This window comes from Anopheles cruzii, chromosome 2, assembly GCF_943734635.1.
Source record: "Anopheles cruzii chromosome 2, idAnoCruzAS_RS32_06, whole genome shotgun sequence".
NCBI lineage: Eukaryota > Metazoa > Arthropoda > Insecta > Diptera > Culicidae > Anopheles > Anopheles cruzii.
The window spans coordinates 34,295,943-34,312,160 of NC_069144.1; the positions used below are offsets into that span (position 1 = coordinate 34,295,943).

The 16,218-nt window shown below is 46.1% G+C and overlaps 5 protein-coding genes across 5 annotated transcripts; 1 reads left to right on the forward strand and 4 right to left on the reverse strand.

The window, feature by feature from the left end:
- Positions 1–176: 176 nt before the first annotated feature.
- On the forward strand, positions 177–1,016 carry LOC128267819 (60S ribosomal protein L7-like). Its single transcript, XM_053004754.1, has one exon. It carries the CDS (start codon positions 177–179, stop codon positions 927–929), a length of 753 nt encoding a protein of 250 aa, XP_052860714.1. The 3' UTR covers positions 930–1,016.
- Positions 1,017–1,044: 28 nt separating this feature from the next.
- On the reverse strand, positions 1,045–2,405 carry LOC128278927 (ribonuclease P protein subunit p40-like). The gene is made up of 4 exons (XM_053017650.1): positions 2,271–2,405; positions 2,049–2,205; positions 1,810–1,965; positions 1,045–1,754 (listed from the first exon to the last, which is right to left on the reverse strand). Exons 1-4 carry the CDS (start codon positions 2,403–2,405, stop codon positions 1,045–1,047), a joined length of 1,158 nt encoding a protein of 385 aa, XP_052873610.1.
- A 602-nt stretch (positions 2,406–3,007) lies between these two features.
- LOC128277399 (transcriptional regulatory protein AlgP) lies at positions 3,008–5,295 on the reverse strand. Its single transcript, XM_053015853.1, has 4 exons — positions 5,233–5,295; positions 4,119–4,780; positions 3,735–3,862; positions 3,008–3,446 (listed from the first exon to the last, which is right to left on the reverse strand). The coding sequence occupies exons 1-4, from the start codon at positions 5,261–5,263 to the stop codon at positions 3,185–3,187; spliced, it is 1,083 nt and encodes a 360-aa protein (XP_052871813.1). The 5' UTR covers positions 5,264–5,295; the 3' UTR covers positions 3,008–3,184.
- Positions 5,296–7,056: 1,761 nt separating this feature from the next.
- Positions 7,057–9,402, reverse strand: LOC128278928 (dynein axonemal intermediate chain 4). Its single transcript, XM_053017651.1, has 3 exons — positions 9,280–9,402; positions 8,939–9,085; positions 7,057–8,871 (listed from the first exon to the last, which is right to left on the reverse strand). Exons 1-3 carry the CDS (start codon positions 9,400–9,402, stop codon positions 7,057–7,059), a joined length of 2,085 nt encoding a protein of 694 aa, XP_052873611.1.
- Positions 9,403–9,498: 96 nt separating this feature from the next.
- On the reverse strand, positions 9,499–10,545 carry LOC128278929 (ras-related protein Rab-34). Its single transcript, XM_053017652.1, has 4 exons — positions 10,187–10,545; positions 9,920–10,115; positions 9,639–9,846; positions 9,499–9,569 (listed from the first exon to the last, which is right to left on the reverse strand). Exons 1-4 carry the CDS (start codon positions 10,543–10,545, stop codon positions 9,499–9,501), a joined length of 834 nt encoding a protein of 277 aa, XP_052873612.1.
- Positions 10,546–16,218: the final 5,673 nt, after the last annotated feature.

A 16,218-nucleotide genomic window follows, 5' to 3' on the forward strand; every position in this document is an offset into this window, starting at 1 on the left:
ATTATTGTTTTTTGCCCATCCTAAAAAATGATTCACGTTTCTTACTACCCTAATTGTTTTCACAGTTGACTGGAACATCTTTGCTTTCCTCGTCTGCACGTGTTCTTTGACAGCAAGCAAAAACATGTCATTGTCAAACATTCCTTGGAAATAGAACGAACCGTGCCTGTATGCAAATGGAGCAGTACCGCGTGCCCAATAAACTCCCGTCGGAGGAAATCAACATCCTTGCTCAGCGCAAGGGTCGCTTAAAGCAGCAGGCGAAGCGAAGCGCTCCGCTTGCACGCAAAGTTAAAAGACCTCGTGACTTCGTGAAAGCGACCATCTACGTAGCCCAGCAACGCCGGGCAGTGCAGGATGCCAAGCGCATCAAGCGCAACTTCCTCAAAACAGGATTTCGTCTGCCGAACAACGCTATTACCGAGGGCCGTCTGGTGTTGGTGTTTCGTCACCGTGGTCTTCACATAGCCAACAAGGACGTATTGCACTCGCTTCGCACACTCAGACTACCGGTTCTTCGGAGCGCTGCTTTTCACCTTCTCACCCCCGAGATTCACGCGCATCTGAAAGTGGTTGAACCGTTTGTTGTATGGGGTTATCCGGCTGACGCGATCATCCGGGAGTTGATCTACAAATACGGTGCATTTCGCGGAAATGGTCCGGACCAGAAATCTGTTCCAATGTCTTCGAACCAAGTGGTTGAGCAGCGACTTGGACACTGCGACATCATCTGCGTGGAGGATCTTCTGAATGAAGTCATAACTGTAGGACCACATTTTGACGAAGTAAGACGAGCCTTACGCTGCTTCACACTCAGTCATCCGGTCGGAGGCTGGAAGGAGGCACCGAAAGGTAAGCTACGCTCGATCGGCGGCGAAGCTGGTTTCCGGGGAGATGAAATAAACGCCCTCTTCAAGCGACTTCTGTAACTCACGGTGCCAAAGTGCAATCCTGCAGTACTTTTTCTATTTTTCTGTAAATATCAATAAAGGAGGCTAACAAAACCTCAGCAAAAATGTGGCATTCAATAAAGTATGTTTTTATTCACTCTTTTTGTATTGGTCCTCTTCCACTGATACCCGTCATTTGATTCCATAGCACCTTGCCAAACTTATCTATTATAATTGTGTACGCGTTATCGCTATCCCAACAAATCCCTTTCTCACCCTGATCACCGCGCCCGATTGGCACATTAGAGAAACCCTGCACGTGAAGCGCTACCCACGGCAGCAATTTGGTTTCTGATTCCGAAACTAGCCTTGCGAGTAGATCAATAGTACGATTCACTTCCTCCGGGGTGAACACTCCTTGACCATGTAAAAGCCACGTTGAGTCATTGGCGCTAATTGCCGACGTCGTGTCGAAACTGTATTCGTTCAAATAGTCGTCGGCTACAGTTTCACAGCCGAGAACAATCATCCCTATGTACTCGAGAAGTTCCACAACGGTGCAGAAATCGTTTTTAACACTGTCTCCTAACATGGGTATGAACTCGTCACGGCGTTCAGTACGTATGAAAGTGTTGATAGGTAGTGAAATAACAGTCAACCTTCGAAGAGTTGCCAGATAGTGCTCAAGCGACGTCGAACTGACGACAACGTCGGCAGCTGTGCCAAGCAGCGTAGAACAATGAATGGGCGGTATCCAACGAATAAGTAGATCGCATGTGAATGCCTCCGCCGTTAAGCGGTCTCTTAAACGATCCACTCGCTGCACATCGTCGCTTAAGGTGGACCGTAAATCCAGTTTCAAAACTAGAAATATATTGATTAGTGTGATTGTAGAGAACAGAACAGGCCGATGTTTTACCATATTTTCCATTATGATGGGTAACGAGACTATCGCCTAAAGCGAGACGTTGGTGGGTTTCACTGTGCAGACTAAGATGCAGAACTCCGTCTGGACGGAGTGCTACACAGTCGTCGCTTTCCAGGCGTCCCTTGGCAGTGATTGCGTAAATGGTGCCTGCAAAAATGGCAAAACTCATTTGTTATATGACAATCGATTTTCACAGAAGGGTAAAGAAGTATGAACAAAATTATTCTTACCCTGCCTAACAAATGCTTCGCGAAATTCATGCCTTAGCGCCTCGATTAAAGGAAATTGGCGAACTAGAGAGCAGTGGCCAGGATCATTTGCGACACTGAGCTTTTCTTCCAGCTCGTTGGCAGTCGAACGTCCGCAAGCGGGCAGAATTATCGAGAGCTACATAATTAAAAACCTTTTACAAACCTAGGATTACATGGCGGACGTCTGTATCTTGAATTTACCGTATGGTTGAAGTGACGCGAGTTGATTTCCTTTCGCATTTTGTCTGATCTTCGATCATTGCTCCAGCTCGAGCTTACGAGGATCGTGTTACTATATGACGGTGGTACAAATCGCCATAGGTCCGGGCATAACATGATTTTTCTTACTAAAAATCCGTACAGTTAATTAGGTGTATAAACGCAGTGCAAATAATAAACGAACGAACCAAGTTTCAACGAACACTTGGATTTGTTTGATAACGCGTGGTGTTTTCGTATAGAAATGTTGTCAAATCTTGACATCCTTTGGGTGACAATCAGTACGAATATGACTGAAATGACGGTTAAATGTTGCTCATACATAGTTGGTTTTTCACTGGTTTTGCAATGATGCTGGCCTAAAGCATTTGAATATGGTATATGGTCCGAGTACTACTGAGGAATAAAGGTAGTAAAGCAGTTTTCCGAAGTTATTATTTAAAATATTCACATAGAGAAAGAACATTAGCAACACACAGCTTGAATTTCGACTTTCTAATTATAGTCGCTGTTACACCAATTAACGTTGTCGCTGTTGCAGACCAAGCCGCGCGGCGGTTGTAAATGCTGGATAAGAATCCTTTTACTAACCCCTAACTAACTAATCCTTTTTATAACATATCGGATGTGTAAGCTATGTGGCTCAAGGAATATGAGCATTTTAAACAAAACCCCTTTGCTACCAACAAAAACACAAATGATACTCATTTCAAAAAGTGTATTTTATAATCGCCCTCAGGGATGTTATATTTTCATCATTCCTCGGATGAGTGTTACAAACATTATTGATCAATGCTTGAAGCAGTTTCCCACCAGAGTATACCCACCCACTTCTCATCCGAAAAAGAGAACTGAGTTGGAACTCCTTTCTGACGGCGCCGCCGGTGGTAGCGCGATTAGATGATGCCAATCTTGTTGGCAACGTCTAGTGCATCGTAGTCGCGGGTTAATCGCACGTACGCCTTCTTCTTGCCATCTGGTCGCACCAGCGTGTTGATCTTCAGCACCTTGACGTCATACAGTTTGCGAACGGCAGCCTTAACATGGTTCTTATTGGCGCGCAGGTGAATCAGGAAGACGAGCGTGTTGTTGTCCTCAATCTTTTTCATCGCTGCTTCGGTTGTCAACGGATACTTGATAATGTTGTACGGATCCATGCTTTTGGGGTGGAAAGAATGACATAGAAAAGCAATTACGAACAAATTGCAGAAAGAATAGAGTTCGGCGAGATTTAGAATGCAATGTCTCTTCCTTGTAGTAAACTGTCTAGTATAGGTATGGTAGAAAGTAGTTGCAATAAAAAGATAATTTGTTCTTGGCATTTTTTAGGCTTGCACTCAGTGAACCCCACAACAAAAGAGAAGATAACCGAGCGATATTTTTCCAAGCCTGGATGCCGTAAGACTCGACGGGAAACTTCATTTCAGTTTAGTAACGGCAACTTACCGACTACGCTTAGCCACCGACTTCCTCGGGTATTTTGGTCTGCGTGGCAGGCATAGGGTGCGAGGTCGGCGGAACTTCACGGAGGTACGGATCTTACGCATCACGGTTCCGTATGGGCCTTTGATTAGCTGGATTTGAATACATAAAAAGGTTACAGAACATTAAGGAGTTGAATTGACTTATCGCCAACCTTCGTATTTTATCAAGAAAAATGAATATTATGGCTGTGGGGCTTTCAGATAGAAGTATTGCAGTTGATTTCAGGTGCTAGCATCAATGAGATTCCCTCTTCAACATTTCATCACAAGATCACGTCCACAGACACTCGAAGATGGTTTTGTTCATTGCCCAACGCGATGCAATAATTTACAGTGCAGTGCTTACCTTAGTCTTCGCGCGCTTAGCACGAGCCACGGCGGTCGCCCGAGCCTTGAGCGTTCCCTTATGGATTTTTGCCTTCAGCTCTTCCTTAGTCAGCTTTCCTTTCTTGACTCCCTTCTTGGCACCAGCTTTGCCCTTTACAACCTTGCCACCTTTGGTAGTAACCTTCTTTCCGCTAGCGGTCTTCTTGGCACCAGCTTTCGTTCCGGCAGTTACACCAGTGGCAACTTTCTTGGTGCTCTTAGCAGCGGTTGCAACCTTCGCTCCCTTAGTGGTTGGCTTAGTTGCACCCTTGGCTGCTCCCTTCACCGTTCCCTTAGCAGCGGCAACCTTGGCGGCTCCTTTTGGTGCAGGTTTAGCAGCACCCTTGGTGGCCTTTGCCGCAGCCGGGGCGGCAGCTGGAGCCTTCTTTTTTTCAGCAGGCTTCGCTGGCGCCTTCTTTCCGGCAGTAGCAGCAGCAGCAGCACCGGTCGTAGTTGGCTTTTTGGCATCCTTCTTGCCGGTGCTGGCGGCGGCCTTCGTTGCTTCGGGTGCCGGTGCTGGAGCCTTCTTCTTGCCAGCAGCCTTGCTATCAGCAGCAGGTTTTTTCTCACCCTTCTTTTCACCCGAGCCGGAGGCTTCGGCTGCTGCAGCCTTCTTCTCTTTCTTTTCGGCCGGTTGGCCGGCTAAAATGGAAAAAGGAACAACAATGGGTTAATATAGGGTTCAAACGAGACGACGGGTTTACGGAATCGAAAGAATAAGACGTAGAAGTCAGTAAACTAGTTTAAATAAACATCTCTTTCATGGTAGTTTTTCAGAGAGATTCCCTCTAGTAAAAATATCATCATTTTTGAACATTCTTTTGCATTAGGATCATCGCATCAGCGCGCGTCGTTTTTCATGGATAGCTTGCTTCATTACATTTTCGCCCTGCTCTAAAATGGGACAGGTTGACACTCGGTAGTCCTCGTGGCGTACACAATGTAATGTTAGCTCAAGATTTTGCTCGAAATAAATACCGATTACAAAAAGCAATGAAACCACTGGAAAGTGTTGCGTATCGAAAATGCACTTGCACGGATTCAGCGATGATCAATTTGCATTTTCAAGCAGAATTGAAAGAAATTTTGCTTACCGGGCTTCTCAGATGGTTTCTTCGGAGCCATACTTGTGATGGAAAAGAGGTTGTCACAACGACGCGAGTTCGCTCGTCTCGTCGGTTTCCGGATGGCTGACAGTTTGAAGCAGGGTAGAAAATTATTAACTCATTTTTGAGTTCAAGCGAAAAGTGATGCAACGTTTGCAGTGCCCCTAGCGGAATATGTCGAAAACAAAAGGTGACCGCTTGTTTTAAAATAACACGAGTTACAAGATTTTAAGCGATGTTACGATAAACACGGAACGCGTCCTTTTAAAATTGTTCCTGATTCGGGGCCGTAAAGGGCGGAGGGGCAACAATGCAATTGTTCCAAATTCTGCGAAATAAATGATTAAATGCTGGCCTGTTTAATCATCGTTCCTTATTAGTAAGCTTAAAGCCCGGTCTACACGTTACGACTTCACTGCTACTTTAGTCTGCGCAGACTAATGTTATCGTATCGTAGTAATCTGTGGAGCGTCCACACGCTACGACTTCATAACGACTTGCGTCGCAAACCCGATACGTTGTGCTCACTTATCGGTCATAGTGGTCGAGGAAATGGCTTTTAAAGCGAAGCAATGATTAAATTTCGATAAACTCCGTAAAAAACTCGCGCATCAACATGTATGGAAGTCGTACGACTTTAATGGTCGCCGGCTTTAATTTTCTAAGTCGTAACGTGTGGACCGGGCTTAAGTTTCGATTCGTTCGCCGCCGCTCTGGTGAATAATTTGAAATGTTTCTGTTTATGCTGTTGGTGGTGGTGCATTCTGTAAACTACCCATTATCTTAATTACTCACAACTTACCCATCGGTGTCGACCGGCCTGATGTGCTAATAGTCACAAAGATTTAAACACGTGTACCAAACTACCGACATTTCGTAGATTTTCAGGTTTGTCGCTTGCACAGTGGCTTTCCCATCATCGTTGAGCTGGTCATCAAAATGTAATAAAACAGACCCGTCGACGATGAACTTCATTTTGCGCGGTGTTGTTTTTGATCTCGAAAATTAATTTCTGTACGGTATAACAAAGTTAAAAAGATCACCTTGGCGATCGTTAATGGTGTCAATAAAAGTAAACCCTAAAAGTAAAAAGTAACGCTGAACAATTGTCATAGAATGCAATAAAAGCACACGTTTCATGAGTTTATTTTGGACCCTCATTCGAACGTGGAAGAAAAGCTAAAAACAAAACAATTTGTTTAATTTATTCATTAACAAAACAGAGAAAAATCCGTTAAAACTGTCTCAGTTGCCTTTTTCCGTGGCTGTCCATGTCGTACGCATTCGATTTGGAAAGACGTTTGCTTTCTTTTTCTACATTTTGGGATCGTTCTTTCGAAATCTAAAGAGTATGCCACCACCTTTTCACCAGTCGATCAAGGGGTGGGATAACAGCAGAAGTGGCCAAGTGATGAGGAGCGAACGAGAAGCAAAGATTGTTAAATATTTTTATGACCAAATTTAAAAACCGTTTAAAACCGCTCGTAAAGTCGCTCGCGATCGTAATGTCGTCTGAATACTGGTCGCGTTGATCAGTAGAAATCTGCTAGCAGCCTCATCGGTAATGTGAATCGCGGGGCTATTATCGATGCTTTTACGCTTTATGGGCAACAGAGTCTCCGGAGAAATACGACCGATAACAGCATTTGGAACCCATGTAAATGAGTTCGAGCGTTTTCGATCGTGTGAACGATCGCACAACCATTCTTCGCGACCACACAAGGCGTAAGGAAGAAACCTGCCTTATGGAACGTGTGCTTTTCTTTCAGACACGCCGCCCTGCGCAGGAAGTGTCCTCCTTAAGGACGTCCTTCAATAGCCTAAATCACCCATTCGACGAACGCGAGTTAAGAGTTCCGGCCTGGTGACAAGTTTAGCATAAATCGCTGCTTGCAGCTCGCGGTACTGAAAGTGTGGCGGAAATGGCATATCTTCTAGCGCGCAGACATGACCGTTCCCCTCGGCGTCGCCCACCAACACGCTTCGGCCACAGTTCGTGAAACGAATGATGGTAAGCGGCGTCGTGAGACTACCAAGTGCCGTTTCGGAGGCGGGCTTAGAGCTTCGTCGTTTCAAATCCCACAGCTGAACAGCGTCCCTGGTAACGCTGGCTATTACGGTGCTGTTCGTGGGTGACCAGTAGGCCGCCTGAATTGGCGCGAAGCCCGTTGTAAGTGTGACGACAGGTTCGGCAAGCTCCTCAATCCAGATACGGATGCTCCAATCGCCGCTGCAGGTGAGAAAGATTTTGGGACTCCATGGTGAGTACTCGATGCAAAAGATGCTGCGGCTGTGCATTTGCCAGACGCCGAGGTGTTGGAAGGGATCGTTGATGCTACACCAATGCACAGCTCCTTCGTCCGTGCCGACGTAGTATTTGTCCTTTTGCAACGGGTGTATGGTGACGCATAGGGCTTGCGGGTGAATATCAGACTCGATCGGACAGGACGGTGTTTGCTGCTCACCGGAAGGGGTTGCCATCACTGGACCTTCAACGACTCCTTGTACTCTATCCAAGCGAAGCAACGGATAGGGCAACAGATACTCTCCCATCGTAAGCGAGTACTTCATGACCCAGCCATTCTGTGAGACAGCGATCACTTCGTCCTTTCCCTCGTTGTCAAACTCAACCCACTTCAGGTCCCAGATCGGCTGATAGATCGCCAACTTGTCTCGCTCTGCCACGGCTAGTGGACTCTGGATGTCGTGGGTTATGTCACGAATCTGTACTCTACCATCGTACAGTCCCACGGCCAGTAGCTGGGGTGTACGCGTGGAGAAAGCGACGCAGGTGACCGGGCAGTCGAACCGATAACGGCGCTCCGGGTTGACCGGGTTCTTGATATTCCACACATACACGAAACTTGTGCACCGATCGTCACTGGGTGTATGGCCGTAGATGCCATACGCGATCGCAACGATGTCTCCGTTCGCTGGACACCAAGAGGCACTAGCGACAGCTTTTCCTAGTGTTTCAACGGTTCGGTAGCGCCACAGTGTGTCCAAGCGATACAAATACTGCACGTCTTCGCGGCACGGGTCCGGTGGGTACATGTCCCGGAAGCGCATCTGTTGCTGACGGTACACGTTGCCCGCCAACAATCGTTGCAGTATCATCGCCGAGAGATGAAAATTCGGATTGCGATTCAGCCGGTCGTCGATGTCCTCCATGCCTTCGCGCAAGTACGTCGTGATCTCCATCTTTGCGGTCGATTCGGCCACATTGATTTCCTTCGTGTGCCGCTCAAGATCGTTATACGTGTCGTACATGTCGTAGTTTGACACGAATGATGCCACATTTTGGCGATGAATGCACTCGGTATTGACGGACCGTGACTTACACGGCAGATCGATTGTTTGTGCTTCGGCATCTGCCGCCCGGCAAGCTTTGGGGCGCGTTTCGAAAAGACGATTCTGCTCTAGAACCAGCGCGGCCTCCTCAGCGTCCGCCGATACGACGTGACTCGGACTCTCATACAACACAATATCGTCGGTTTCCGTTAATCTGATCTTCACATGATACATTCCCGCGCATGGCTCCAGTGAGGGACTGTGCCGATCGGTGATATCCTCGTAGTTTGGCTGATGGTTCACGTTATCGAATCCTTCCGCCTTATCAATGGTCTGCTAGTGAAGGGAGCAGAATTTCTGATTGAATTAACTTTACTTTAGTGATTTCCATAAAACCACCCACCGGTACCGCTCCAGTGTCCATTGTTGGTGGGGTCTTGTCTTCTGGAAAAACTTCGTAGCACTCTTTGAATCGACTCCAAACGAATGCTTCACCCAACAAGGGGGGCGCCAGATTCTTTGGGGTACGGTCGACCCCAGTAACTACAATCTGTTGTTGCAAATCAAACAAACGCAGTTAAGGTTACGGGCACCATGGTGACTCAACGAAGCAGGCTTGGTCCACGCGGTCCAGCCACCACTGTTTTGAGCACCATGTCCAAAAACACGTACGTCATCGACACAATCGTCTGCGCAAGTGGAACTTCGTTCGCTTACTTGTTTTTAACTGTTATAATCGCTTACTTGCTGTTTGTTGCGCTCCTCCAGACGACGTAAAATGTCACGTACGAACGCCCCAGCACGAAGAGAAGCGGAGAAAAACTTCACCGACTTCGAGTTATTGTATTGGTGCTGTTTGAAAAGCATTTTACTTTAAATTTCACACCCAGTTTTAAACTGATAGATTCGTCATACACATAAGAAGAATCAATGAATGGTTGCTTGGATTGGCAAATGAATAGTTTAATTTATTGTGCAATTGAAGCATTTGAGAAACTTCTTCTTCTTCTTCTCCTTCCTCAGGAAGTAAAGATCTAGAGAAGTCGGAAATAAAAAAGAAAAATTATAGAACATCGCGAATGGCGTTAGGGCGGAGTACTCACTTAGCAAACTATTTCCGGTTGTTTGCAACAACGTGTCGTTGGTGTCCATCGCCCGCTGCACGCTATGGTCGAAGGCAAGGGCTGTCAGTCGGCGGAAAAAATCGGTAACATTCTCCCCGGTCCGCGCGGACACCGGCCAGTATTCGGCGTTTATTTCGTACGCCATTTTGATCGCTTCCAGTTCAACATCACAGAGCGCTTGGTTGTTCTGCGCAGCAGCAAGTTCAAAAATAGTGAATGAATACAGTGGCTTTACACTCCGGAACGGGTCCCAAACTTACGAGAAGATCTTTCTTGGTACCGACGAGGAATTTCAATACTGGACCAGAGTTTTGTCGTAGTGCCTCCTTTAACCATCGTTTGCCGTTGGTCAGTGATTGCGGACGGGTCATGTCGAACACTACAACGATGGTGTTTGTATTCCGATAGTACGATTGGGCGATACACTGAAACTGCTCGTGGCCTTTGGTGTCCCAACTGCAAAGGAATGACGCGATGGGTTGCTAGGAAATACGTGCATTGCTCCTTAGTGTCTGTGGAGGACTTACATCTGTAAGGAGTAGGATTGTTTGAGAATCTGAAACCGTTCCACCTCAAAGTCTAGTCCAATAGCGGCGGCGTAGTGATCATGGAATGTTTCGTGACAAAATCGATTCACTAGCGATGTCTTGCCGGTTGCCACATCGCCGATGAAGATGGCCTTACACGGTCCCAACAGGAATGGAACGACAGCCTGAGCTGCCCGTTTCGTTCGCCCGCTGAAATCCACCTCACGGTACGGTGTTAGCTGGCAGCTATATGGCCGGGGAAACTGCTCAATACTGCGCGTACCGTAGTCCACGTTATTTTTCAGCACTTCGTAGCTGGCCGGCTTAGGCCTGTTTCTGTTTTTACGAAAAATTGGCATCGCGACTGTTTTCTCGATCGGTATCCCTAAGGTATTCGGGAGGATGTGTAACGGGCTACAATTGGATAACGACTGGAAGGTATACGCGACAACGAGATGCAGCCGCGGCAAGGACCGCTTGCGCGTGCCGTCACAGAAATGCAGACCGTGTGCGAGGAATCGATGAACTGCACGCACGCACACAACCACGGCTGCCGATATTGGCAAGGCAACCGGCACAACACCACCATAAAAGTCCTGGGCCAACGTTCGGTTCAACCGACAGACGGTATTCCGGGTTTGCCCCGTGAAACTCGCGCCAGCTTCAAGCGGGTGCCAGTATTTGTTTTCGGGTTCTAGCTTTACATGGAAAAACTCCACATCCCGATCGCCTATACTAGGCCGAGGGAGAAAACGGTGAGACGGTGCATTAAATGCGCTACGCTAGAACGGTTCCTCGGACGCAAGGTGTGCACAATTCGTCAGCCGCTTCGGATCGAAATAGGCTCAACCCAAACGAAGGGTATAAGGGTAGAAAGACGCAAAAAAAAGAAGGAGAGAAAGAAGAAGAAAGGAACACAAGTGAAGTGAATAAACTATCGTCCAATGCTAGGATAACGCCACCTTTCGTCCTTTGCCATATGTAGAAGGACTTCGTTCGAGCCACGATCGTGTTCGTAGCTCCGAGCATCGATCGTTGACGAAAGAGAGCACGCACACGAAAAAAAGAGTGAGCAGTCGCAGCTGCTCTCGAATGCACGGCGATAGACCGTGATGATCGTACAATTGCTGCCGGAAGTCATGGGTTCAGCCGTAAGCGAATGTGCGACGTAAGAAAGTTTGAGAAATTGAAAGCCTGGTTACGAACCATCGAGGATCGTTTATTCGTTTCATTGCATTCGTTGCATTGCATCGTTTATTGTTACATTTGCCAGCTGTTTTACTTGTCACCAATAATCACGAATAAGTAGGCCCGCTTACCCGTAATGCGCGAAACTTCGAGCAGGATTTTCGAACTTATAGAAATCTTAACGCGAGACAATTTTGTCATCAGCATTGCAAAGGAGACAAAAATAATGAACAGTTTTAGTGGATTCAAACCACTTAGTTTGTTGAGCAAAAAGTGCCCTGGTTTGTTGCAAATCATGAACCCCTACATTAGGTGGATTAGCCACAAAGCATTGCACTCTAAGCGCATGCGACACAAGTTTATAAAAAAATATTTAACTCGAAATTAAATGTACTTTTTCGTAACTATTGGCTGCGAAATGTCGCATACATTGTGATGCACCAAGAAGTTCGTAGCGGCCGGTGGCACTAATCACATTCAGGTGTTGTATCAAGGGAACAGGAGCCTCAAGGGCATTCAGGAGCCTCCGGTATCAAGGGAACAGCCTCTGTTGATATAGTAATGCTTGTGGTTGTTACGCGCCTAGCTTGTGTTAGACCGACGCCACCCTTAAAAACACAACGTTACAGTATGCAACTGATGAGGAACGAACGGAACCAGATGCGACAAAGCCGGTAAGTGGTAGGATGTTATCGGGTGATGTGGTACCATACAACATATTTCACAATGCGTTAGGAATTGTTTAATGTTGTTGTTCCATCGCCGTGGAGCATACGAATTGGAATCCGGACGTAGTTTTACTGGAGTTTTATGGCAGCCGGTTGGTTTGGTGTGGGCCTTAGTGAGTGATTAGTGATCTATAGCAACGTGGGAAATATTCGAGACAGAAGGCGGTGGATGACGGATGGTAACGGTCGTAGCTAAGCCCGAGAGGCTGCCTGCTAAAAACGCAATTCTACACGGTAATATTAATCAGATTAGTGCAGTGCCAGCTTCGGCTGTGATAACGACGGAGCAGATGACGACGCAAACAGTGCATACAGAAAGGTTTCCGCGGATTCTCGGAATTCGCGAACAGCCAGTTGTCGGTCGCCATGGACCCGAGAAGTGAATTAATCAGCGCCAGCTGACCTTCCGGAACACATTGTGCTGTTTGGATTCGTACGATGTGTGTTTGTCGTGTGCCAATTGTTTGTACTGATGCCTTGTTTCTTGTCCGGTTCCTCCTGCTGGGAAAACATTGAACGCCTCCTATGAATTGGTTCAAACCCGATTGCGGATCCTCTTCGCGCTGTTCTTAGTTAAGAGTGCGTGGAAGAAAATGATTCTCTGACACGTGTTATTGGACCGTTTTTTAACTCATTTATGTATTAAGCTTTCATTTTGTTACAGAAAATCAAACAGCAATCAATACACGCAATTGGTCACCTAAACGTACAAGCAGGACTTCGCAAAGAAAGACAAGTGACACGTGACTTAAACGCCTTACGGTGGGAAATAATTCAAGAGATGAACCTGAACTTTCGTATTCTTTCAGAAGAAAAAATATAATAAAATAGGATAAAAGAATAAAGAGGAAAAAATATAATTTCATTGGAACTTGAACTTTAGCGAGTAACACTTCTGGCATCTGGTTTTGATGAAGAGGTGGCGCATAAGAAGTTTTGCTAAGATTGGTATGCGTTACTTGTAAGCTTGACGGTCTCATCTTCGTTACACTGTCCTTCGTTTATAATTAGGCGAAGAAAGTAATTCGTCGTGGAATGGATGAATGAATAAATGCGCAAAAGCTCCAAATTTACGCCACGTTGTTTACTACATTGCTTGTTGCTTCGGCTGAGGAACTTTACGTTTTACCATTTACAAGGTGAACGCATACTGGTTTCTGAAACAGACAAATGTGCATGTAGAATTGCAGGGGTGCAGGTGAATTGTAAGTGGAATGCGTTGAATCGACTGTCACATTCCTAGGGCGATCTCATCATCGCCGGTAACGCCTTTTATCATTTTGTTTTCGTTTGATGATTTGTGACGCGGTTTTGCTGATGTACGTCGACACACAATACGTAGTACTGCAGTAGCAAATGTACGTTGGCACATTGTTTACTCGCAAAGCGAAACTCATGTCCATTACCAGCAAAAAAGGGTTTGCGGCAGCTGGTAGTGGCAGAAACCACGATGAAAACTAACTGATATTGGCATTCGCTGCCGCCTGTCAGTGCTTGAGTTGACTTCAGTTGACGGTTTGAGAAAGTAGTCAATTATTGAAGGAGGTCGCATCGAACATCCCAAGGTAAGGTAACTTCTCTTCTGCGTTGCTTACACCCCTTGAAGCACGTGGATTGAGAGCATCCTTTGGAGTGCATTCGAGGAATAAGGTGTATTCGCATAAATTTCGAATCATTGAAATGCATGAGTGCTGTGGGCATGTATACCAACCAAAAATGGAAACCTGACTAGATACAGCTTGCCTCGAGGAATTGTCGAGCGAAATAAGCTTTATAACAGTTTACATGACACTGTGCGAACCTACAATGACTGTCGGCTCTATGGAAGCTTCGTTTACTCTTCGCTGATTGAATTTAAATCATAATCTCTCCCTCGTTCTACGCCACATGCCTCCATCGTTCCATGCACCACGCCCAAACGGAGATAGAATGAAAACATAAGTCCATAACGCTCGTACCCTTTCTTGAGAATGGCGTCAGTTTCGTGACGACGGTTCCGTTTCACTTCCGACCGGCTAAACGCCGGCACAAGAAGCGTTCGACTAATTATAAGAAAATTTACCAAAACCTTTTCTGTAGACCCACTACGGGAGACGATTACATACGAGTACTAATGTGTGTCATTATTGTGTCGCAGAAAAGTTATTTTTTTATGCCACTCATAGACTACCATGCGTTTCGGTTTGCGTTTCTACGCCCTAGTAACTTCTGTTTAGAGATGCAGATAGCTGAACAGTCGGCTCTTAACAAAGACGGTTCAGGTACATTGGCCAAGCGTAAAATACTGCGCCAACATTTCACATCAACGGATTATTTTTGAGTGTGTGAGTAGACCCTGGTGGCGTCAGTCTACTTCTTGTACGGTATGTTGCCACAACACCCACCTTAATAACGTTCTGTATTTCTGATAATTGCCGGTCCTCCCTGTTTTGAACAACTAGTGGTAGCCTATAGAAAGATGACTGATAAATTTTGAATTCTCGTAGTGTTCGTTTACTTTTGGCAAGTTGTTGTCAATGCCCAAACAGTTCGAAAACAGTGGTTTACCTTGTGACTCTGCAGTACCGAGCACCCAAACGTACGGTAAATCTGGCAGTAAAATGTAGTATTTTATTACGTAAACAGCAGTTCAGACAATCATACACCCCGCAGCTAGAATCTAGGCGCCTACGGGGCGGACTAGAAAGCAACCTTCGGGGACGTACTGGGTTGCCGCCTTTTGCCGGGCCGCTGCTGGTTTCCAGCGGTACGATTTTTGGGAAGATTTTATTACCATCTCAATTTAAATAGAAATTGTGGTGTCACAGCGATCGGAACACCCAGATCGATTCCCGCATTTCAGAAAGTGCGTGCCATGCGCGTGTGCAAGAGGAATGTTAGGCCAAGTGGCCGCATTGTTGTTCTTTTTTTCAAGATGGTAGTCGCTGCCGGTTGGTGCGTTATTCATAAGACTATGGTCAGCATGAAGCACAACGTGAAATCCGGCTAATCTCGTAACTCGAATGATTCTCAGCGGTTCGGTCTTGAATGGGTTACCGTGAATAAGTTTATCGGTTTTTTATCGATCACAGATCAACGGCAGGCTGTAGCAGTCAGCGATCGAACTTGGTCCGCAAGGTTCTACGATGTTGCCACTTTGATCCGGGAAACGTGAAGAATCGATAGCAACGTGCGGTCCTAGATTAGTTTTTCGTTCTATAGATGAAGCAGGTTGCGGTCCCTTTGACGTTTCAAAACCATATTTCTGATTGAAATAAAACCGCCCTGTGCGCGTCGTTTTCCAATGGGGCTGATCATCGAGAAGGATTAGGCGTATGGTGAAATCGAGAAGGGTATGATGTGGTTTTGTATTATTTAACGATCAGTTTTGATGACATGATTTGGACGTAAACTATAAACAGGAGGAACACGATAAATTATTGCCAGGTACGCGTTTAACGGGAAACTACCAACCGTGCTACCATACAATACTTAGCTACATTCTTGTTATACTTTCCACACTGCCAGCATGATAGTGACTCAACACTCGGTTTCTGTAGAAAATGAAGGCCAGACATGGTATTTCAGAGATGTGTTATTGTAGAATGTAAAATAGTTGGGTTTGTGTCGATTGCGTGTGAAAAAGTAAAACGAACGATCCATCTTGACGATCTGCTGCTGGCTGAGATTGGTCCACCGTGCAGTCGTTCGTTTGCTACTACACACAGCATTTGCCGCACAATCGGGAATTATTTAGCATCCGCCCTGGCACGGAGAACTGAGTCTTCCACAATGAACGTGAGAATGCTATACTGCAACATCGAGCCAAATTCACTCGACCATCGCATCCATTTATGAATTAAACATAAAACACCACACCGACCAATCGAGGTACCGCTTCTCGCCGTCGTAACAATACCAGTACATAGTAGGCTGCCTTTGGAGATGGCGAAATGCAGTGACGACCTCAAATATGTTTTAATGCACTTTTAACCTATCGTAAATTTGGAATCATCAGAATTTAGAACCGCACAGACAAATAAACACATCAGAAGCAGACATGTCTTTTCGCATCCCCTTTAGGGATGGTGGGACAGGTTCATATTGGAAGTATGACAAGCTAGTCCCGTGTTCAAG

Bases quoted from the DNA above. Each gene is read 5' to 3' on its own strand.
- LOC128267819 (XM_053004754.1), top strand. From the start codon at position 177: ATGGAGCAGTACCGCGTGCCCAATAAACTCCCGTCGGAGGAAATCAAC.
- LOC128278927 (XM_053017650.1), bottom strand. From the start codon at position 2,405: ATGTTATGCCCGGACCTATGGCGATTTGTACCACCGTCATATAGTAAC. The intron at 1,966-2,048 runs GTAAGAATAATT...CCATTTTTGCAG, and splicing joins CGAAGCATTTGTTAGGCAGG to GCACCATTTACGCAATCACT. The intron at 1,755-1,809 runs GTAAAACATCGG...ATATATTTCTAG, and splicing joins CCATCATAATGGAAAATATG to TTTTGAAACTGGATTTACGG.
- LOC128277399 (XM_053015853.1), bottom strand. From the start codon at position 5,263: ATGGCTCCGAAGAAACCATCTGAGAAGCCCG. The intron at 4,781-5,232 runs GTAAGCAAAATT...TTTCCATTTTAG, and splicing joins GAAACCATCTGAGAAGCCCG to CCGGCCAACCGGCCGAAAAG. The intron at 3,447-3,734 runs GTAAGTTGCCGT...CCACCCCAAAAG, and splicing joins TCGGTGGCTAAGCGTAGTCG to CATGGATCCGTACAACATTA.
- LOC128278928 (XM_053017651.1), bottom strand. From the start codon at position 9,402: ATGCTTTTCAAACAGCACCAATACAATAACTCGAAGTCGGTGAAGTTT. The intron at 9,086-9,279 runs GTAAGCGATTAT...TTGCAACAACAG, and splicing joins AGGAGCGCAACAAACAGCAA to ATTGTAGTTACTGGGGTCGA. The intron at 8,872-8,938 runs GTGGGTGGTTTT...TCCCTTCACTAG, and splicing joins TGGACACTGGAGCGGTACCG to CAGACCATTGATAAGGCGGA.
- LOC128278929 (XM_053017652.1), bottom strand. From the start codon at position 10,545: ATGCCAATTTTTCGTAAAAACAGAAACAGGCCTAAGCCGGCCAGCTAC. The intron at 10,116-10,186 runs GTAAGTCCTCCA...ATTCCTTTGCAG, and splicing joins CAATCCTACTCCTTACAGAT to TTGGGACACCAAAGGCCACG. The intron at 9,847-9,919 runs GTAAGTTTGGGA...GCTGCTGCGCAG, and splicing joins GTACCAAGAAAGATCTTCTC to AACAACCAAGCGCTCTGTGA.